This window comes from Cnephaeus nilssonii (assembly GCF_951640355.1).
Source record: "Cnephaeus nilssonii genome assembly, chromosome: 4".
Lineage (NCBI taxonomy): Eukaryota > Metazoa > Chordata > Mammalia > Chiroptera > Vespertilionidae > Cnephaeus > Cnephaeus nilssonii.
Window position 1 is genome coordinate 46149907 of NC_137075.1, and position 24301 is coordinate 46174207.

The following is a 24301-nucleotide window of genomic DNA, read 5'->3' on the forward strand; positions in this document are numbered from 1 at the left end:
AGTCTCTCGGACTGCTTTTTCGCGGGAAGACTGTCCGCTACGGCTTATTGTGGACACGTAAACTGTCAGGGAAGGTCGGGTTGTCACTTCTACAAGCTTTTCCGTATGAAGGGAAATTTTTATCTAAGTTCTCATAGTTGACTCACCTGTTGCCAGAAATCTTGAAGAGGTGAGTCTGTGGGGACTGACAGCCAGAACTTGGACGGGAAAGGTCTACGCCGCTGACGTTGGTGGGCAAGTAGAGGAAGGGGTCGATCCTTGGATAATAACTACTAGTGCTAATTTAGTCAATGCTTTAAATGTTAAAAAAGAGATCCCACTTAAGCCTGAGAAGTCAGTGAGGTCTGGTGCAAAATTAGCAAACCTTTACACCCAATAAAATATTCCGCGCAGCTATATACTATTGATTGTCTTGTATTCCTGGCTCTGTGCTAAGCTGCCAATAAGTAAATTACTCAGCCCCAGTTTCTCAGCTATAAAGTGACATTCCCCTCTACTTTCAAAATTCTGTGATTCTAGAGTAGTAAGAGACTCACAGCAGAGAGGTGATTATTCCCTCATGATATGGTCTGAATCTTGTTGGGGGTTTAAAATAGTAACCATCAAGTTTCTGAGTTGGGTGTTTGGGTATCATCACCAGTAGGAAACTGCCTCCAGAGATATTTAAGAAGACTTGTAATTTATTAATTGCGATTTGGTGACTGACTGGGGGCTGAGATGGAGAAGAAAGTCAAGATGACTAAAGGTGTGGTTACCTTGAAGCAATATAGCATAATGATTAAAAGTGTGAGTTTTTGGCCCTGGCCGGTTTGGCTCTGTGCAAAGAGCGTCGGCCTGGGTTGCGAGCTCCATCCCCAATAGGGAGCATGCAGAAGGCAGACAATCAGTGATTCTATCTCATCATTGATGTTTCTATCTCTCCCTCTCCCTTCCTCTCTGAAATATACACTGAGTGGCCAGATTATTTTGATCTCTGAACGCATAATAATCTGGCCACTCAGTGTATATCCTATATAATAAAAGGCTAATATGCAAATTGTCCCCTCGACCAAGAGTTCGACCAGCAGGCAGGCCGGCCAACCACCCATGTCCCTCCCCCTGGCCAGGCTGGCTGGACCCCACCCATGCACGAATTCATGCATCGTGCCTCTAATATATATATATATATGTGTGAGTGTATATATATAATAATAATCTGATCATAATAATCTGGCCACTCAGTGTGTGTGTGTGTGTGTGTGTGTGTGTATATATATATATATATATATATATATATATATATATGTAATGAGTTTTGAAGTTCTACCAATTTGAGTTTGAGTACTGGAACTCAAAAGTGAGTCAGGATAAAGTTTTGTTAATTGAAAAGTTTCCTTTAGCTTTAGTGTTTAAGAGCTATTAATAACTTAAGGGAGAGCAATTTCTGTGCAGCAATCAGGGCAGGATCCATGTTATAGTGAATGGGAGATAAGTAAATGGAGGCAGCCAGTCTAAATTACACTTTCAAGGACCTTAGCTCAGAAGAAGGAGAGACAGGGCAGTAAAGAGGAACGTAGAATACTAGTAGTCTGAGATTCAAGAGAATGAATTTTTTTTTTCCTCTGGCTTCTGAGGGAAGAAGGGGTGTAGGTAAAGATAAGTTGAAGTGTGGGGAGGGGAGATAGAAAGAGGAAATTCATGCCTAATGGCTTCTGTTGTCTCTGTGAAGCTGGTGTCTGGATTGTCACTTCATTGTGAAGCAGTTGGGTCTAGCTAGAACAATTGAGTTTGGAATTGCCTTTGAAGGGAATAGGAGAACTCCTCTAAGCATGTTGAACCTTGGGATCCTCATCTCTAAAATGAGGGCACTAAGTCTGCTTTGTGAATTGTCTTAAGGTTGATTGAGAACAAATTGGGGCGGGGGGGAGAGTTATAGAACTTTTTAAAAAAATACAGAACTATGGAAATAATATTTTAATAACAAGTTAGTAAAATGTACATGATACATTAGAAATATTTTTTATTTCTAATAAAAAGCAGAAATCAATAAAAGTGATTCAAGAAGAAAGAGAATAGGGAAAATTTTGTGATTTGGGTATCTTACGATTGTTTTCTGGTTATTATTTTTAATCTGTTTATTCTTATATAAAATGGAAGTAATAATACCTCATGGGTTGTTGTGAAGAGTAAGTAAAATAACCATCTAAGACACTTAGCACAGTGCCTGGTTCATAGTAAGTGCTTAATAAAAAGTAACAAATATTTATATTAATCTGAGGTCCCCCACATCCCCCCTAGTCATGAAAAAAAGTACTCTGGGAGATAGGAGACTTGGTTCTGGTCCTTCCCTAACTTGATAAACAGTAAGTACAAATGTAGAAAGGTCTTATCTCAGTGTGTTGCCTTTCAGCTTCTCACTCTCACCCCAGCTTCTGACTCATGCAAAATCCAGCCCAGGGCCCAGCTGGTGTGGCTCAGTGGTTGAGCATCAACCCATGCACCTAGAGATCATGGGATCCATTCCAAGTCAGGGCACATGCGGTGGTTTCGGGTTCAATCCCCAGTAGGGAGCCTGCAGGAGGCAGCCAATTGATGTTTATATTCCTCTCTCTCCCTTCCTCTCTCTAAAAACAAAAACAAAAAAAACAAAAAAAAAATCTAGCCCAGGAAAGTTGAATTTGGTAGGGAATGGTATTGTTGATAGAAGTATCTTAGCCAAGGATCAGTGAAACAATTTTTTCAAGTGTTCAAAGATGGTGCTTGTTTTGTGGCTTTCAAATAGGTTAATATTAGAGGCCCAGTGCACGAAATTCGTGCACTGGTAGGGTCCCTAGTGGCTGCTGCTACCGGCTTGGGCCTCCCTCCCTTCCCCCAGCCATTCCCACCCCCTGGTCGAACTCCCAGACTAATTCCTGGTCGAGTGGACAATTTGCATACTACACTTCTTTATATAGGATTGTAGCCAGTGGGTCAGTAAATTTACTCACAACTAGTTAAAAGTTAATCTGGAGAATGGTTTGAATGTGGCACAAAATAAGGTCAGGATCCTAGAGTAGGTTATTATCAACCTGCTATATAAAATGTCTTAAGTGCTTTTTAGGCTGTCAAACCATGAAAGTTCTTTCTCACAATTCATAATAATAAAGCTGTTTTGCAATATTAAAAAAATAATTTAATTCTTTCATAAACAATTCTTTTAAATAAATAACTTGTTAAGTATTCTAAATGTTAACTAATTAAAATTAAGTAAATTTATTACAATTATTGAAAATTTTAATTTATTAAAATTACTTCAAAAAGTAATCAAGTTTTACATGCTTGTTGTAAAACCTCAAAATTGCACAAAACTATATAAGGTAAATAAAATAAAATTCTCTCCTCTGGCCTTTGCCACTTCCAACCCACATTCTAGGGGTAACAGTTTTCTATGTGCCCTTTCATATGTGTTTTAGGAATAAAGATATAAATAAATGAGAGAGAATGTGTGCGTGTGTGTGAGTGTATATGTACATACATGCTTTATTCATAAATGTCATCTTTCTAAACCATGTATTTTGCCACTTACTTTTTGGAAGTAACACTATATCATAGAAATCTTTCCATATAGTCATAGATATTCAGTTGAGTGGAGATATATATATATATATATATATATATATATATATATATATATATATAACTAATTTAGCCAGTACCTACTGATGGACATTTAGGTTGTTTCCAGTTTTTGCTATTAGAAATAATACTATAAGAAATGTATTTGTATAGATCCTATAAGATATAAGATAAATTCTTAACAGTAGAATTATTGTATAAAAATGTGTTGTGTGTGTGTGTGTGTGTGTGTGTGTGTGTTGATACATATAGCCAATTTGGTTTCTAAAAAGACCACACCAAGTTCTGTTCACACCTTTTACTTAGACCTTCACCAGTATTAGGTATTATTCTTCTGAGATCCACAATATTTTTTCTGGATAATTTTATAAGTTAAGTCTTTCATGAACTTTAAAAATCAATTTCTAAAGAATGCTTTTGAGAATATTTTTATTAACATTTACTTTATAAGTCAATTTATGACAAATTGACTTTACCTATGTAAGATAAAGTATGTTTTCCCATTTTGACATCTTCTATGTCCTTTAGTAGAGATATTACACATATTGATTAAATAGTCCATTTTTTAAAATTTGTTACTATTTAAGCACTTAGTATATGGTAATTCATTGAAATGCCACTTTTAACTCATGCTGAATTGGCCTTGCTATGGGTTCTATGGCTCTGTCTAGTCCTGTATAATCTATATTCTTTATTGCCCATTTTAATATCTTAGTAACTTATTTACCCCTCTCAGTATCAATTTAGAGATTAGTAATGTGGTAAAAAATATTTATTTTGCAAGGTTATTGGTGAGATTAAATATTACATTATTGAAAGTGCTTATCTGGCAGGTTCTGAATGGAAACTGCTATTATTATCAACATCATCATTATTAATATGTGAGAATCCAGAGAGTCAAGGTGGCTACTTTGAAAATCACTAAATTTCATTTGGAATTTTATCTTAATGTATAAGCCACCTTCAGCGGTGAAGGGCAAATTAGGATTTATCACCTGTAATGTGCTAGCTTCTAGCCATAGTCCTTGTCCTTAGGAAGCTTATAGTCTAGTGAGGAAGACAAGTAAATCAGTGATTGAGATACAGTGTGATAAAGCACTGAGTGATAGGTAGTCACTGGAGTCTATGGGAGCATACAAGAAGGGAATTTAAATTACTGTATCAATCCTCACAGCTACTCTGCACTTTTATCCCTTTTTATACAAATAAAGAAACTGAAGCTGTGAGGTTAACTGACTACTAAACTGCGAAAACTAGTAAAAGGACTAGCCAAGCCCACTGAAGCCAACACCTCTGCTCTTCCTTTATGTATTTTAAACAATTCGAAATGTAAACTTTTTTTTACCCAAAATAGTCCTTATGAATTTCTAGTTTTAGAAGTAGTTTTATAGAAAATGCTAAGTAAGGAATACATCCAACTGAATTGCATATTGTAATTGTAATCCGCCTCTTACTTTTTCTTATTTCTAGTTCATATTATTAGCTCATTAGCTTTGGAGGAACTTTTTGTCTTTTGAAGAATAAATTCACAAAAGTCCTGTTTCTTTGCTTTTATGTTAACATCTGAAAATGTAAACATTTGTTTAAATAGGTGAAGCTGAACCCCAAGCAACATTTCAGCTAATTTTATAAAAATGTGTGGAAATAAAGCAATCTGAAGGAAATTCAAGACCACAAAATTTACTGACTGAACTACATGGTATTGTTCATACCAATAAGAGTGTTTGGAGAAAGACCTTTTTATTCTGCTAAGTCATGATTAAAGCAGAAGACCAGCAGCAATGGAAGAGAACCTTTTTCTCAGAACTACCTAAAGTGGTGAGAATTCAACCACAGAATTCTAGAGTGGTTGCTAATTATAATGACTCTGTGTTGTTTCTTTTCACAAAAGAAAAGTGAATTTTACTCTTATAACTTACAAACTTTAAAAGTTGTATAGCTAAATCTAATAGGCAATTTGCCTACTATAGACTGCAAACATCAAGTGCACGGTATGATGCTATGAATCTAGTGGATACTTAATATGTTCTTACTGATTGTATTCTTTTGTTTTAGGAACTTCATGCCCACTTGAATGGATCCATTAGTTGTAATACCATGAAGAAATTAATAGCTAAGAAACCAGGTCTCAAAATCCATGATCAAATGACTATGATCGATAAAGGAAAGAAAAGAACTTTAGAAGAGTGAGTTTGGGGAGATTGTGGACACACTCCTTTTTTTCTCTATCACTATTTTGAGATTGTAAATAGTATGTAAGAATTCAGATTTTAATAGTTAAAGTAATAGGGTAGCCATCTGGTATGGAGAGTATAACTTGACATATAGAATTTTTCCAGCTGTCCAACTGTTGACAATATTTTTAATGATTTATGTTGTTTGTGAAGTTGTACTATATTGACTATTCTTTAGACTGGAAAGTATAGGCTTACTGACTTTTCTCCTATTTGCTCCTTCCAACGGGGGATGGTGGGGTGGGGTGGGAGTGGTGTTGGAGAAGGGAAACTAGTATATCCCACTTAAAAATATCAGTAATGTTTTCTTTTCAGTCATTGATCTTTTTAGATCAATGTAATTTTCAAAAAACCTATTCTGTAGTTCTTTATAAATATACAGGGTGTCCTGAAAACATGTATACACACTTCAACAGCTGATAGCTCAATTGATGTTTCTTTCTTTTCAGCCAGACTAAGCTTTGAACAAAGGAAGTTCATCCTAAAATGCTACTGGAAGTTTGAAAACACAGTTGAAGTACAAACAACTGCCTTTATAATCATTCAAAGTATGATTTTTTCATACTTTAATTTTCATTCCTTTTTAGGTTTAATTAATTTTCATTCCTTTTTAGATTTAACTAATTTGAAATAATGGATGAAGCCAGACTAAGCTTTGAACAAAGAAAATTTATCCACTAGACTTTTTTTATGGGGATACATAAAAGATAAAGTTTATGGTACAAAAAATTGAGGGCACATAAATACCAAACAATATTATTTTTGATGTTTGCGATTCCATTCCTTCGAGTTATCAGCAGTGCCTCGACCAGAACAGTCATCAGTTTGAAAACAGGTGTTGACAAAAAAAAAAAAAATCATTCATTTCTGTAGGTTCTTTTAAATTTTGAAAATGAACTGTATGTTAATAAACACTAACTTTGTAATCATTCACACTGTGTATACGTTTTTTGGGATACCCTATGTAATTATTAAAATCTATTTAATTGCTTACTGAATTTGTCTTGAGCTTTTGATGACTAGAGTATCTTAAAACTTTTTATTCATGTTATAGATGTTTCCAGATGTTTCAGATTATTCATCAGCTTACTACTAGCCCTGAAGACATTTTAATGGTAAGAAATGAAGCAATTTTTAGATAAGTCTAAAAATTAAGTAATTTATGCCCTCTTGTTGCATTGAGTCTGATGAAAAATGTTTTCTGCTTTTTTATGGCAACTCTTTTTAAAACCAATGTAAGACATTTGCCTAAGAGCTAATATCAAAAGCCTATGTTCATTGGAAAATATATGAGGAAAGAATTAGGTGAATATCTTCTGTTAGATGGAAGACAATATGGAGAAAATCTGGTCCTGTTTTTCATAATATTTGACCATAGACAGAAAGGTTTTATCCCTATTGCTTGGAAGATTTTTCACTGCCTGAGTAGATGTTATAGAGAGTGAAGAAGTTCAAGAAGTGCCTAGAAATTAAATTATTAATTCCTAGCGAAATTGTACCTTTCCTCTGAGAATGTAGGACTAAAGAACACATCTGTGTTCTCTTATCTGAAGCTCTATGGTACTATAGTTTCCATGATATGGAATACTGGTTTCTGTATCATTGATCTAACTAGGATGGCATTTAAAATGTTCTCTTTGCTCAGCTGATGTGGCTCAGTGGTTGAGCGTCGACCTATGAACCAGGAAGTCATGGTTTGATTCCCAGTCAGGGCACATGCCTGGGTTGCAGGCTCAATCCCCAGTGTGGGGTGCGCAGGAGGCAGCCAGTCAATGATTCTCTCTCATCACTGATGTTTCTAATCTCTCTCTCCCTTCCTCTCTGAAATCAATAAAAATATATTTAAAAGAATAAAAATAAAAATGTCCTTTTTGTAAATGAAGATAAACGAAATCCTGTCAGTGTTCTTAATCATTCAGCCTTTAGATATCATTTACCCTGGTCATTTAGAAAAATGCAAAGTAAGAAGTATAACCTATATTTCTGGAGAGCTAACTTTTGACTGATCAAGAAAGAATTTTCCTCCTTGGCCAAGATTGATCCTCACAATAAATACTAAATTAATCACCTTTTGGAGGAGAGTTTAATCTAAAACTTTAGTTAAAAAAAGTTGACTGAATGCCCATAATGTTCCAGTGCTAGAGACTGGGAGATATAAAGACAGATTGACATGGTCCCTGCCCATGAAGAATTTAGAGTCAGGGCTGAATCTGGCAGACACAGATGTGGACCCCAAGGAAGTATTCTTGGACGTGGGGTAGGGATGATTCCACAGGCCTCACTGTGGCCTAGATAAATCTTCCGTTGCTCTCATGCTATACTTGCCAGCAGCCTTCTATTATTCATTTGATTTCACAGGTATCTCACCACCAAGATGAGGGGTACCCTGAATGGTAGATATCATCACTTCAGCCACTGAGAAGAACTGCCACTTCATACTCATTGTTAGTATACACGTTAACAAATAGGCTTCTGCGTTAGGCTCCTGGGAGCTGGGGTAGAGTGACTTGGGACCTTTGGGCCTGGAGCAATGATAAAATGCAAGTTCCTCAACCTACAGGGATGAGGCGTACAAAAGCAGCAATGTGGAGCTCCTAGAGAAGAAGGGCCGCTGGGTCTCGTGTGCAGAGGCTGCAGGCTCATGCTCGGTGGTGGAGGAAGCAGTGGTGTCTCTCTTGGTGTAGGGGTGTCATGTGACTTTTGAATGCTGTTGTGCATACTCTCTGAGGCTGATTCTCTAGACCTCCATTACATTTATATTATAATAAATTTATTTTGGGCTTTAATTTAAAAAAAGAAAAAGATGAGACTCAGACCTTGGATTGCAGTGAATCCACTAAGGTAGTTCCCCTGTTAGGCACTATCTGCACAACCAGCCAATCCCTGTTCCTTTGCCTTTTGCCTGCTCATGTACACATAGTCAAAGCAGGTTAGGATTAGGATACTACCCCAGCTGGGTGGCTCAGCTGGTTGGAGCATTGTCCTGTATACCAAAAAAGGTTGCGAGTTTGATTCCTGGTCAGGGCACATACGTAGATTGTGGATTCGATCCTGGTCAGGGTGCATATGGGAGGCAACCGATAGATGTTTCTCTCTCACATATGTTTCTCTCTCGCTCTCGCTCTCGCTCTCCCTCTCGCTCTCCCTCTCCCTCTCCCCCTTCCTTTTTCTAAAATCAATAAATATATCCTCCAGTGAGGATTTTTTAAAAAAAGATTAGGATACCAACTGTAAGGACTAACTAGGGCATGTTATCACAGTATCCCCAACCTGGTTCTTTTTCTATTAGATCTGGTATTTTTTAGGATTGATGGCAGAGAAGGAAACTTACCATCAGCCTTCAGATACCATTTACCCTGATCATTTAGTAATTTTTGGATTGTTGAGATTTGTGTTAAATTAGATACAGTTTGACTCATATTTATCACCCACTTTCTTTGCCTAAAAAGAATTTTCCTATATACTGCTGGGGGAAACTTAACCCTGCCTAAAGAATTTTATGAAAAATACAACGTATTCCTAAACATCTTGAATAAGAATCTTAAGCCATGACTTTAAATTGTACATCATTAATGTCTAATCACATTAGCTGTTCATTTCCATATGTTTCTTTCTAGTACTACACACTCATAGATGGTTTTAACTGGATTTAGTTTTGCCTTCTCTGTTTTATCAAACTGCTGTTATGAACACAAGGAAATAGAAAAATGGTTAAAAGGAGAGAAAAAAAGTGTGAATGATGTACATATTTGTATTTAATGTGGAAATAAGGGGGTGATGGGAGATAATGGAAATTTTGCGGTTCTGTCATGGTGTCCATCAGGGGTGTGGCAAAGCAGGTATTCTTAACCACATGGAAGATTTCCAACATTTTTCCCAAATCAAATGTAATGAATGAAATGAAGCTGTAGCATTTGGCACTTTCATTGGGACCCTTACACCAACATTATCAATATTATGTTCATTGCTTTTATTATCAGGTCACAAAAGATGTCATTAAAGAATTTGCAGATGATGGTGTCAAGTACCTGGAACTAAGGAGCACACCCAGAAGAGACAATGCTACAGGTAGAATTTAATTATTTTTCAGCCAATGTAATCTTTTCTGTGTGCTTTGGTCATTCATGTGTTTATAAGTTGAGAATATGAAGCACTTACTTTTACTCTATTGTAAAAATAGAACCAATATTCCAAATGTTATGATACACATTTATGATGCACATTATTAATGAGTAAGTTATTCTTTAAAAAATTAACTCAGGTATTATCTGTTTAAGGGGAATAAGAAGGCCTGCAAAAATGTCATTTGTTTTTCTTTTTCTTAATTTCAAAGATGAAGTGGGAGGGAGAGAGAGATAGAAACATCAATGATGAGAGAGAATCATCAATGATGAGAGAGAATCATTGATCGGCTGCCTCCTGCACGTCCCCTACTGGGGATCGAGCCCACAACCCAGGCATGTGCCCTTGACCGGAATCGAAGCCGGGACCCTTCAGTCCACAGGCTGACGCTCTATCCACTGAGCAAAACCGGCTGGGGCTCGTTTGTTTTTCTTACTCTGAGAAAAGGACATTTGCTCCTTATAGTTGCATTGTCTTAAACAGGTTAATTCTTGCTGCCTGCATCAAGAGCACTTGTGAAACAATGTCACTGAGCAGATGCAGAATCATGTTTTGTAACAATCACTGAAATGAGGTTATTCAGTCACTTCTCAGGGACTAATAGTGTCTTTGGCCAGGAGCAAGCTGTGATGTGGTAAAACCCCTCTGGATGGAGATGAGCAGATCTGGGTGTTGTCTGGAGAAAATTTCATAAGAGTAACATCAGGAGATATTATGTAGTATCTTTGGGTCCCTCTTAGCATTTTGTGATCCTACCAGGTCATCTTGCACACTGACATGTATAGCCCAGTTACCATTCAGGGGGTAAAATTTTTTCAACTACATATAGTAAAGTAAATGTTGACAACTGTGGCAAGCAAAAGAGACTTATCTTGCATTTTTTAACTGCAGAATCAGTTCTAAGTTATGCTAGTGAGGGTAGTGAGAGGGAAGGATAGAAAAAAACCTACCAATTATTAGAGCTAGGTTGCTCTTTGAATGGAGATTCAAAAGAGAGGTTTTAACCTAAGTATGTAACAATAGGGGAATTGTTAAAGTTTAATGGAATGGTAGGCAACAATAAAAATAGTTTCAAGGACACTTTAATGATTGGAGATATGCTCAGAAGATAGTGTTAAATGACTGAACAGAATACATATTTACTTAGTAGCATCCCATCTATTCAGAATATCTATACTAATAAAAGGGTAATATGCAAATTGGTTAGGATGCCCTCATGCAACAACTGAACAGCAGGCTGCATGGGGCAACCAGGCCGGCAGGGGAGCAGTGAGGGGCGACCAAACGACGGAACAGCAGGCTGCGTGGGGTGACCAGGCCAGCAGGGGGGGCAGTGAGGGGCGACCAGACCGGCGGCGGCGGGGGGGGAGCTGGGGGTGACCAGGCCAGCGGGGGGGTGGCAGTGAGGGGCGACCAGGCCAGCAGGGGGGGCAGTGAGGGGCAACCAGGCCTGCAAGGGGGGGGCAGTGAGGGGCGATCAGGCCGCAGGCAGAGGCGGTTAGGGGTGATCAGGCTGGCAGGGGGGGGCAGTTAGAGGCAATCAGGCAGGCAGGCAGAGGCTGTTAGGGGCGATCAGTAAGGCAGGCAGGTGAGTGGTTAGGAGCCAGCAGTCCTGGATTGTGAGAGCGATGTCTGACATCCCCCGAGGGGTCCCAGATTAGAGAGGGTGCAGGCTGGGCTGAGAGAACTCCCCACCCCTCCGTGAATGAATTTCATGCACCAGGCCTCTAGTATCTATAATAATAAAAGAGTAATATCTATATTAGGGTAATATCTATAAAGGGTAATTATCTATAATAATAAAAGGGTAATATGCTAATTAGACTGGACATCCTTCTGGATGAAGCCAGGGCCGGCGGGAAGCCCGGGTCTTGGGTGCCTGCTGGCAGCCAGAGCGAAGCCCGGGTCCCGGGTGCCAGAGGGAAGCCAGTGCTGGCAGCTGGGAGAAGGAAGGCCTACTCTTACACGAATTTCATGCATTGGGCCTCTAGTATACATACATATATGTATGCTTAGAAAAACAAAGACAGTGGTTATCTTTACGTGGTGGATTATATGTTAGATTTATTTTACTTCTTTATAATTTCCTGTGCTTTACTAGAGATTTTCCACCAAAAGTAAGCATTTTAGAATTGGGGCACAAAAGTATTTTAGAGGAGCTTGTTCTGGAGAGTGCTCTTCCAGAGCTCCCCAGAAGAGGAAAATTTAAGCACCGAAAGAGAGGCTTTAGAAAAGGGCTTGTTCTTGTTCTTGTTTTGTTAAAACATTAAAAAATTTTCATAACAATTTGTGAGAGTAATTTTATGTCTGTTGAATCTAAGAATCCTTTTTAGTCTTTTTTTTTTCATTTTATTTTTTGTAGTACTTAATTATTTTTCCAAATTTATTAAAGTTCAATTAGTATTTACTAAAATATATCCATAGGGCTGTGTTTTAATTCATCTTTAGCCATGCTTTTGTCACAACATAAAGTGAAAATGTAATTTGTTTACATAGGGATACTAATGCTGAAGGATTAAATAGTTGATGATCTCTTTACATGTTTTCTTTGTGTCCTTTCCAGGAATGACTAAAAAAACTTATGTGGAATCTGTACTTGAGGGTATAAAACAGTCTAAACAAGAAAACTTAGACATTGATGTTAGGTAAGAAGCATTGTACCTTAGTGGTCACCATTTAAAAATCTAGAATGGGTGAAAATTTTACTACTTTCACCATGGGTGTAATGGATTTTTATACATCAGCCAATAACTGGTTTTTATCTTATAACTAGAGGCCCGGTGCACGAATTCGTGCACCGGTGGGGTCCCTCGGCCTAGCCTGCAGGATCAGGCCAAAACCGGCTCTCTGACATCCCGTGAAGGGTCCTGGATTGTGAGAGGGTGCAGGCCAGGCTGAGGGACCCCACCGGTGCACAACAGGGACTAGGGAGGGATGTGGGAGATTGGCCAGCTGGGGAGGGGCCACGGGAGGGCTCCAGAACATGTCCGACCCGTCTCGCTCAGTCCCGATTGGCCAGACCCCAGCAGCAAGCTAACCTACCGGTCGGAGCGTCTGCCCCCTGGTGGTCAGTGCACGGCATAGTGACTGGTTGACTATCTGCCTCCTGGTGGTAAGTGCATGTAATAGCGAGTGGTTGAGCGGCCTTAGCATATTACGCTTTGATTGGTTGAACAGCCATCCGGTTGACCGAACACTTCGCATATTAGGCTTTTATTATATAGGATAAGAAAAAAACATCAAGAACTCTATTCTATAATAGAGTTGACAATGCAGCTCTGAATTTATTCATGTGGCAGTAAAATTCTGAGTACTGTTACTGTAGTGAGTATGGCTTTCCATTGCACTTCAGCTAAAATCTATACTTCTTATTGTGGCCTCCAAGGTTCCATATGATCTGGCTGTCTCTCATACTTTTAACAGCCTCATCTGGACCACTTATTACTTATTATGCACTGGCATCTCTGTTCCCCAAATAGGCCAAGACTATCCCACCTCAGCACCTTTGTACTTCCTGTAACTTTTGTCTAGGACACACTTTCACTATATCCATGGATGGCTGGCATCTTCTCATTATTCAGTTCAGCTGTCACTTCCTCAAAAGGGGCCTTCCTTGACCACTTTATCTAAAGTGCTCCCCAAATCCTCTAGTCACTCTATTTATTTCCTTTATGGCAGTCTTTTTAACCAGATCAGAGATTATCTTGTTTAATTGTTTATATATGCTCACCCTCTAGAGTATAAATTCAGTGAGGCCACAAACTTTGTTCTTTGGCCACTACACATCCAGTACTTAGAACAGAACTGGCACGTAATCAGGGCTCAATAGGTCCTCGAAGGAAGAATGCTAGTTGTAGTGCTTCTGACTATAAAATCTCTCCAAATTAAGCTTAACTAGACAAATACCCCAATTTCAAAAACCACCCAAAAGACAAGATAATTTAGAAAAGAAGATATACAAATGGCCATTAAATGTATAGAAAACCTCACTAATCAGATAATTTTTTAAAAAATATATTTTATTGATTTTTACAGGGAGGAAGGGAGAGGGATAGAGAGCTAGAAACGTCGATGAGAGAGAAACATCGACCAGCTGCCTCCTGCACACCCCACACTGGGGATGTGCCCGCAACCAAGGTATATGCCCTTGACTGGAATCGAACCTGGGACCCTCCAGTCCGCAGGCCGACGCTCTATCCACTGAGCCAAACCGGTTTCGGCATAATCAGATAATTTTTAAAAGAAATATCACAGTACCATTTCAATCCCCCCATCACCACCAAAAAGGGTAATAACCAGTGTTTGTGAACTTACACTGTTGGTGAGCATATGTAATTAATAAAACCTCTCTAAAGAGCAATATGTATTAAGATGTATAAAAATAATTTTCCACTCTGACCCAGTAAATCTCTTCTAGAAATGTATCCTAAGGAAATTGATTGATTTATGTTAAGATTCTTCATTGTAGTGCTATTTATGACAAAAAGTAGAAAACATCCTAAAATGTCCAGCAATCAGAGGACAATTACATTATTATGTTCATATGATTTATATTATTTTCTAACATTATTTAATGGCAGGGGAAATTGTTAAGTGGAAAAAAATGACACTGCATTTTATATATAGTTGATCCAAATTCTGTAAATAAATAAATGCTAGAAGAATTTATTTATTATTATTTTTTAAATATATTTTTATTTATTTCAGAGAGGAAGGGAGAGGGAGAGAGAGATAGAAACATCAATGATGAGAGAAAATCATTGATCGGCTGCATCCTGCACACCCCACACTGGGGATTGAGCCCATAACCTGAGCCCGCAACCCAGGCACGTGCCCTGACCGGGAATCAAACTGTGAATTCCTGGTTCATAGTTCGATACTCAACCACTGAGCCACGTCGGGCTTTATTTTTTTTTAATAAATAGGTAAACTAATAAGTGCAGGAAGAAAGTTACACAATATTAACAAGGATTCTCAGAATATTAGATTTCTTATAGAATTTCAGTTAATATATGTATCAGCTATTGGATACATATTAGAATTAAATTATTACCAATTTTGTAATCCTTATGAAATAATGGATCTAAGCCTCATGATGAAAGAACACACCACTATCTGTGATAGAACTCTTGCCAAAAAACTGAATTTGATCTGATTAATCCTCTAGATTAGATCCAGTGTCCAATTTATAGGAAATACGAGACAGGAGAACATGTTAGTAACACAGGGATTCAATCAACAAACCCAGACTGTGGGAAACTTTATGTGGCAAATGACCTCGTTTCTTCAACAAATAAATTTAAGAAAAGAGGTTGGGAGGCGTGCAGTAGGGGTGGGGTGAAGGGAGTGGCTGTAGATTAAAAAACACTTGAAATGCACTGACCAACACAATGTGTGAACCTTTGGTTGGGTTATCGTTTGAACAAACTGTAAAAAACAAGTACTTCAACAATAAAACATGAGACAATTAGAAATTTGAACACTAATTAAATATTTGGTGCTATTCGGGAATTTATGTCTCATTCCCTCTAGCAAAGTAAGATGTCATGTCAAATAGGCAACACATTTCCTATAATAAGATGTACCTGCCATAGCTCTCTGGCCATATTCAAGAGTTGTATTTTTTATCATTGTTTTAAAATGTGTTTTTCTTATATTAAAGATATTTGATATCAATTGACAGAAGAGGTGGCCCTTCAGTGGCCAAGGAGACTGTTAAACTTGCTGAAGAATTCCTCCTTTCTACTAAAGATACAGTTATTGGCCTTGACCTCAGTGGAGATCCTACAGTAAGTTATTTTTCCTAAATACATTTTATTTCTAAAAAAAGTCAATTTAGTTTGTGGGAGAAGGATAACCAGAATGCATACAGCAACTATTCTCAACCAGGATTCTGTGAAAGAATTAAGCCCCATAAAAAAAGCAAAAAAGATTTGCATGACAATATGATTATTTTCTCCATTCTTCTAAAGATGGTACACAGCTAGTTCCATTCTACATACATAGGAGAGAATTCAGTTCATTTTATACAGTGGATGTCTAATGCTTAGTTACCTCTTAAAACCTCCAGTTGAGAAAGGTGCCTTATAAACAAAACATACAAATGAATCAATCTGCTGAGGTTTTTTTCAGCTATTATTTTATTTATTTGTTTACTGGGACAGAGTACACAGTTCCTCAGTTTGCCCAGTGTTCTCATGCATCCTCATTTTAACTTTTATCTTCAAGGCAGGACAAGCAAAAGATTTCTTGGAACCTCTTTTGGAAGCAAAAAAAGCAGGTCTGAAGTTGGCATTGCATCTTTCAGAGGTAAATAATATTTTAAAATTAGGCTGGAAAGGGTAGATTACAGTGGAAAATAGTAATCATCTTTAAATGGCTAAAAACATACCTGGCTTAGAAAAACATTTTTAGAAAGGGAAAAGTAGAAATGTTTTAACATAAATTATAATGATAAAGGCATGACTTGCTTTAGTCCCTCATGTTACTGTTTTTGTTTTTGTGGTTCCTGGGAGGGTGGCTGTTGACTTCCAGTACAGCTGTGTCTTTAAAAATAGCTTAATGACATCTTGCTAGAGAAAATTCATGAATTTCCATCATTGACCTTATCTTTGGTAAGCTGGCATTGAGGGAAGCACCAGTTCATCTCACTTTGTCCTCATAGGGAAAGGGACCTGAGTGTATCACATGTACTAGCAAGAAAGGAAGTAGCTCGTCATCATTTTATAAGGCTCAGCAGGGAGATCGGGTGCCCCTTGGTCCCCAGCTCCTTGGCAGCATGAACAAGTGACAGATAATGGCTAGAGAATGTCACTTTCTTCACATCTCTGTGAGGCAAACAAGGGACTCTATTGCACTTTCCCCCATTTTATAAATGGTTTATTTCTTCCTATTCTTTTTTTTTCTTTACATACAAAAAGCTATACATAATATATACAACTACATGAGTTTAGATTTGTTTCTTAACCAGTTAACTGCCATGCGTTCAAAACGGAAACCATCCCCACACGCCACGATATTTTGAATTTAATTTAAAAAATTAATTTGCAATAAATATTAGAAAAATAAATATATTACAATTCGGGTGTTCTTGAATATTTTCAGCTGAAAATTCTCACAAAAAATGATTTTAAAGTTGGTCAGGGCTGTAACTTAGGGACAACATTTTTTTTTTTATAGACACACCTGGCGTGTGGGGAAGGTCCGCTGCTTGCATCTACAGACGCTTATGGCATACAATGGGTTAAATGCAGGAAATAATACTTATTCTACTTATTTCATGGGGTTATCTTGAATATTAGATGGAGCGATATATAAAGGTTGAATAGCATCAGGACTTGAAGATTTAAGTAAAAAAATGGAGCTTCTTGTCATTATTGGTGGTTTTCATGTCTATAAGCAAGGGGTCAGTTATCTAGTGGAAGAACTTAAGAAAATATAGGTTCCATGTGCCCACACTCTGATAAAAAAGACCTTTCACTTTTAGGAAATCATCTAGCTGACCTGATACTTGACCGAAGCAATTGATCAATATAATGAAACAGCCAGCATGTGTCACTGTAACCAGTTATCTCTGGTCTTGGTGCACAGCGTCAAAGCGCTTTAGCTTAATTTTTGTTGCATTTCTTATTTGATCCATTGGATACAAGATATTTAATTTCCACATGTTATTGTGATTTGAATTTTAGGCTTTTAAGGGATAAAGAGCACAGCTAGATATTTTCATGGTGGTTGTGGTATGTATGTAGCTAGTCTTGTCAAAATAAAACGTGAGCACGCTGTGTGGAGAGTCTGGGCCCTGGAGTCAGATGGAGCCAGATTTCACCCTTCTCTCTATCGTTCACTAGCTCCATGAACCTTGGACAACTTTTGCTTAGAATGCATTATGTTTTCAACTACAAAATTTATATGTACCTGAAGAAAATCCAAATGTAGAGAACTATTATATAGAAGGAAAAAAATAAAAAATGAAAGGTCCCCTTCCCATTTCAGTTGTGCTCCCAAGTTGATCGTCTTAACAGTTTTGTATTTATATTTTTCCAGGCCTTTTTCTAATATATATGAACACACATATATACCACAGGACACATATACATATGGAGTTGTGGATTTTGTTTTTGAAAATTACTTTTTCTGAGCTATAATTTCTTCATCTTAATACTTTGCAACATTCTTGTGAGGTTTAAAGGAAATTTTATGTAAAAAGGCACGAAGTAGGTCCTTAGTATGTGTTTATTATCATTGGCTATAATTATTATCATTGGAATGAATCTAGAATATTGGGAAATGAATGGGAACATAAAAAGCAAAGAAGAGAGCTAGGAAGGTATAAGTAATTCAGCTTTCCAGAATATCTGTACTACCTTCTCAGGGACAGAGTACCTGGCTTTAGAAAAAGCACTTTTAAAACAACTAAAAGAGGTTATTGATGTCCTCTCTCCCTCTTTTTGAGATTCCAAACCTCAAGAAAGAAACACAAGTACTCCTGGATCTGCTTCCTGACAGAATTGGGCATGGGACATTTCTCAACTCCTCTGAGGAAGGATCCTTGGATCTGGTGGACTTTGTGAGGAAACACCAGATACCGCTGGGTAAGGCTTAGGGCTTCAGGTCCTTCAGACAACCCTGTGCCCCTTCCACTCCCAGCCCCCACATTGCAACCCAGATGTAGAGAAGTTTTGTCCTAAATATATAAATATTATTTAGAAAGTAAACGATATGTATAAGTGCTTTCTGAGCCTCATTTAAGTAACACAAAGTTTTAGCTCCCATTAGAATATAAGCTCCATGAGAGCAGAGCCCTTCTCTGTCTTGTTCACTTTACGTTCCCTAGTTCCTAGAACTCAGTATTTTACTGAAGGAATAAGGGGCATCTAGTATTTTGAAATGACTTTAACCAAATTAAGATGTGTTATGAAAATGTGTCACTTTTTTTTAAATTAAGAATTATGGAAAATTCGAAGTATGTTATTATATGTATGTTGACTGTTACACACTTGTTAGTCTACATGTGTATACCTGGAGCTGTTTTTGTTTAACAGCATATATTTATGACATGCCTACTCTGTTCCAGTCACTTTTCAATTGCTAGGAAGAGAGCAGTAAACAAAACAGACAAACAAGCTTGCTTTCTCAAGGAATTTTTAGTCTAGCAAAGGTAAGACAGTAAACAAATGCACAAGAAAATATTAGTGTTAAGTTCTTTGAAGAAAATTAAACAGACTGATATAATGATGCGATAACCACTTTCAGTTGGATGATCAAGGAAGGCCTTTCTGAAGAGGGAAAGAAGCAATGGACTGAAATCCATTTTTACTGAATGATAAATTCGCTGAATTTACAAATTTACCAATTTGTAAAACACTTGTTTGGGTATGCTTTTTTTAAAACTATTTATAGACTTTTCAGCAATTCATAATGGATGAGGCTTTTTTATTTTTACTGAGGAAAATTTTAAACATCAACAAAAGTAGAGAAAATGGAAACTATAGTGATAGTGATCTTACTCGTTGTGGTGGCTCCCAGCACAGTGAGGGGGCAGGTTGGCTTTGCCATTTCTTGGACTGAGTGGCTCTGTGTTGCGGCTGCCTTACCCAAGGGAGCAGACGCCATCCATCAAGTCAGTGAAGTATTTTACTCTGCCTAGGGAGCCTGGTACAGTTTCAAGGCAGGAATTTGTTAATAGAAGTCATTCTTAAGAAGGATTTACTTGCAGCAGGCAGTGATTAGATGGTTGTCTGACTAAAAGAAGTAAGGTGTTTTCTTTGAAACCTTGGAAAAGTTCCATTTCTGCTCTTGGCTTTTTATAATGCTGTAACTCTCAAGCGTTCTGCCATTATCTGACCTTTATTTTAGCCTCCACATACAGACCAGGGAGAGTTAGCAACCCTTCGGATAATTCCCTGGCTTCTCTATGGTGACTGGCTTACACACTCCTCTTTTCTCTCTTGTTAAAAGAAAGGGGAAGCACATGGCCATAAAGGAAATATTAATTCCCTGCCTGCCACAGTTGCTGCCATAAGTTGCACATATTTCCCACACAACCACACTAATTGAACTACAAATTTTTACACAAGAAAAGGTCAACTTTTAAAAATATATATAGTTTTTTAATTTTTTAAATATATTTTTATTGATTTCAGAGAGGAAGGGAGAGGGAGTGATAGAAATATCAGTGATGACAGGGAATCATTGATTGGCTGCCTCTTGCATGTCCCCCACTGGGGTTCAAGCCCCGCAACCCGGGCATGTGCCCTTGACCGGAATCGAATCCGGGATCCTTCAGTCAGCAGGCCAACACTCTATCCACTGAGCCAAACCAGCCAGGGCTATTGATTTTTTTTAAAGGGAGAGGGAGAGAGAGAATTATAAATGTGAGAGTAAAACTTTGATCGGCTGCCTCTTGCATGCCCCTTACCAGCGTCGAGCCCGAAACCTGGTCATGTACTGGGGATCAAACCAGCAACCTTTCAGTGCCCGGGATGATGCCCAACCAACAGCCACACCAGCCAGGGCAAGAAAAGGTCGATTTTGTAAAAGAATGAACTACTGAAAATTAGCATAGTTTAGAAAGATTTCTCATGTATTTATTTGATGATTGAGTCTACTAATCTGCTTTTAATAAAAGGCTTTTTCCCCCTTTCCTGTAGAACTCTGTTTGACCTCAAACATCAAAAGTCGGACAGTTCCATCTTATGACCAGCATCATTTTGGATTCTGGTACAGCATTGCCCATCCTTCTGTGATCTGTGTAAGGTGTTTTCTGTGAAGTATTTTGCTCCTTTTTAGTCCCTGAGTTGCTTTAGGTCAGACATTCACTAACTAGCTGAGTGCCTTGCATGCCTGAGGGTAATAAAGCCCAAATAGAGGAGTGAGAGGGGACTGGGGCATGAGAGGCTACAAAGGGCCAGGGTGACTGGTTTGGCTCCAAGGGAAAAGATCCTGGACAGTAACTAGAGGAACATTAAAGAAAAAAATAGTGTCTTAGCTGGTTTGGCTCATTGGATAGAGCATTGGCCTGTGAACTGAAGGGTGTGGTGTTGATTCCAGTCAAGGTCATGTACCTCTGTTGTGGACTCGATCTCTGGCCCTGGTCGGGAGGCAACCAATCAATGTGTCTCTCTCACAATGATGTTTCTCTCTGTGTGTCTCTCCCCCTCCCTTCCACTCTCTCTAAAAATCAATGGCAAAATATCCTCCGATGAGGATTAACAACAACAAAAATAGTGGTGCCCGGCACCCATCCCTTGAGATTTTGCTTTATATGATCAGGGAAGTGTCCTGAGAACAGATATGTTTTTAAAGCTCCTTAGGTGATTTTAATACGCAGCAATGGTTAGAGCACTGCTCTGGTGTGCTCTAACCAGAAGGGAGAGGGAGAGAAAAAAACATCAACGATGAGAGAATCATTGATTGGCTTCTTCCTGCATACTCCACACTGGGGATCCAGCCTACAACCTGGGTATGTGCCAGGAATCAAACCCGTGATCTCCTGGTTCATAGGTTGAAGCTCAACCACTGAGCCATGCTGGCCAAGCTGTTTTTATTGATTTGAGAGAGAGAGGAAAGGAGAGAGACAGGAAAACATGGAACGTAAACATGGATGTCCGTTGCCTCCCCGTACACACCCCAACGGGATCAAACCTGCAACCTAAGGTGTGTGCCTTGACCAGGAATCAAACCCACAACCTTTTGGTGTATGGAATAATGCTCCAACCAACTGAGCCATCTGGCCAGGGCTGGGGGTTTTTTCTTTGTGTGTTTTTTAAGGGTAAACAAGCCCCTTTAGTTATAGCTAGGCATAGATGTATTTATAGGCCCCTGTTTAGACTCTCAAAAGAAGCATGATGAATAGGAAAATGGACTAAAGAAGAGTTGTTTTTAAAAAATCATTTCCTTGTTCATTTTGAAACTTTCTTGCTTACATTGGCAGACTGACGATAAGGGTGTTTTTGCAACACACCTTTCCCAAGAGTACCAGCTGGCAGCTGAAAATTTTAATTTGACCCCGTCTCAGGTATGGGATTTGTCTTATGAATCCATCGACTACATCTTTGCTTCTGACAGCACCAAGTCTGAACTGAAAAGGAAGTGGAATCATCTGAAACCCAAAGTGTTACATTTTTAAGCTGTAATGAAGTGAATTACTTTTGAGTATGTGTTGCAACCAAGATCTTCCTGCCATATTCCTTTTAGTAAACCATCCACCCCTCCCTTTGAAGAACAGCAGCCAGTAGCAAGGTATCTCCAGTACCTTCCTCCTGGTGAGTGCTCATTAAATATGTCTTAAATTGACTAACAGACTCTGAGGCCTTACATAGCTTCCTGAATGTTGCTTACTGGAAGGGACGTGAATATTGCTGCTAACTAAACTCCCATTGCACCACTGATTTTTACTTCACAGTCCCTTTCTATTAGTGATCACAAAACATCAGAAAACTCGCAGTTGCTTCTAGAGCATGCCCACCCTTTCCATCCCTGAGGGGGTATTATTTCCCCCAATAAATCTTACACTACATTTAAACTTTAAAAAAAAACAACTTCAGGAAATTCAAAGTAGTTTCTCATCAGGAAAAGTTTGGGAATTACTAGTCTAAATAAAGTGAGAGGGGAAACAGATTATCACCAAGACCTTTACGCTTTCTAGCTTCTGACAATAGCTCTGTATTTTATTATGCTTACTGTAATCAGACTCTCTTAAGTATTTCCCAAAACTGTTGACTCCAGACTACACTGCATAGCATGGGCTTTTGTGAATATCCAGTAGTTAGGTTTACTCTGTAGGTGACTCTAGTGACAGGTAAAGCTAGCTGCTGAGATCTGGCTTTGTCCTCATGATTAATTTCTCTGGAATCAAGTTATTGGTTTTTAAAAAATATTTCTACCTTTCTCTTCTCTTAATTTGACCATAATGGAGCTATGCCAGCCAGATACTTCTTGAGCTGTAGGGTACTTTAAGCTTCTATTTCCAGCCTTTATTATTTTTTGTCTCACACACACACACCTCCCCCTCCTCACTCCACCCCCACTCCCTATTTTCAGCCTTTAATCTGATTTCCAGTTGTTCCAAAGTTTTGTTTCTGAAATAGCCCATGATGGGTGTTGGAGGAATTTAAACTAACTAAAATATCTCCATATAATATCTGTTATTTTAAGCACCATGATGTCAGAGAATACTCAATAACATTTTATATGTCAAAACTTTGACACCTGTATCTCACTGGATATTTGAGTATATAGGAGTAAAGTTTTCGTTTTAGATTTTGAATTAAATAATGGAGAGAGAATTTATCCATCCTTACATTCATATCTTCCCTTCCCTACATGGTCAGCATAAAAATAGTTCTCAATGGAGTTGACAAGACTCAGCATCTACACTCAAAGATTATAGTAAAAGAGTAATAGCAGCAACACAGAAAATACATATGCTATTAAGTTATATAACATTGGCCATAGAGCACAAGCAATAAAAGGACAAACAATAACATGGGGGCGGGGGGAGGGGGGAGAAATAACAGCACTAGGGAAACAACTGATGGGAATATGATTGCCCAGCTCTAGCTAATACATTCTTGCTTCCTTTGCTGCATTTGCCACCCAATCTATCCCCACAAAAGTCTTGTGGGTATTAAAAGGAGTACATAAATTATCTTGCTCCCCCAACAGGGCTTGGTTTCTCTTAGAATGTTTGAAAACTATTATTTCTTACTTCTTCCATCTTTAGGAATGGGTAGCAAATAATGGTTTGTGCACTAGTTTGAGGTGAACTGATTTTCCCCCAGTAAGAGTTTGCCTTTGCCCTATTCCTTTTGCACATTCTCTTCATCTGGAGGGCTGGTCCTGGTCCTGGTCCTTTTAAAGTAAGACTCACTCTCCATGCTGTTATGATGGATCCTAATGGATATGGACTCAGATACCAAGGAAGGATTTTCATTCTAATTTCTCTTTTACCATATTCTCATCTGTTTCTCAGCCTAGAACACAAAGATTTGGACAGGCATTCTTCTAGTAACCCCATACAGGGAGCCAAAAAAAGGCAGCCTGGCTGGTGTGGTTCATGGGTGTCAACCTATGAACCAGGAGGTCAGTTTGATTCCCAGTCAAGGCACATGCCCAGGTTGTTGGCTCCATCCCCAGTAGGGGGCAGAACGACTTGAATGCCTGTGGACCCTCTCCCTGGCTGGCCCTGCCCGAAAGCCCTCCACATTTCTCCCCGAAAGCCCCCCCCCCAGTAGGGGGCATGCAGGAGGCAGACAGTCAGTGATTCTTGTCACTGATGTTTCTCTTTCCCTTCCTTTCTGAAATCAATAAAAATCTATATATTTTTTAAAAGGCAGGTAAAGATTTATCTC

At 38.4% G+C, this 24301-nt stretch overlaps 1 protein-coding gene across 1 annotated transcript; it reads left to right on the top strand.

Annotated features, from left to right (window-relative positions):
- Positions 1–32: 32 nt before the first annotated feature.
- MAPDA (N6-Methyl-AMP deaminase) lies at positions 33–24067 on the top strand. Its single transcript, XM_079769246.1, has 11 exons — positions 33–169; positions 5186–5412; positions 5650–5780; positions 6883–6943; positions 9809–9896; positions 12514–12595; positions 15613–15739; positions 16179–16259; positions 18403–18541; positions 20600–20700; positions 21883–24067. The coding sequence occupies exons 2-11, from the start codon at positions 5350–5352 to the stop codon at positions 22075–22077; spliced, it is 1068 nt and encodes a 355-aa protein (XP_079625372.1). The 5' UTR covers positions 33–169; positions 5186–5349; the 3' UTR covers positions 22078–24067.
- Positions 24068–24301: the final 234 nt, after the last annotated feature.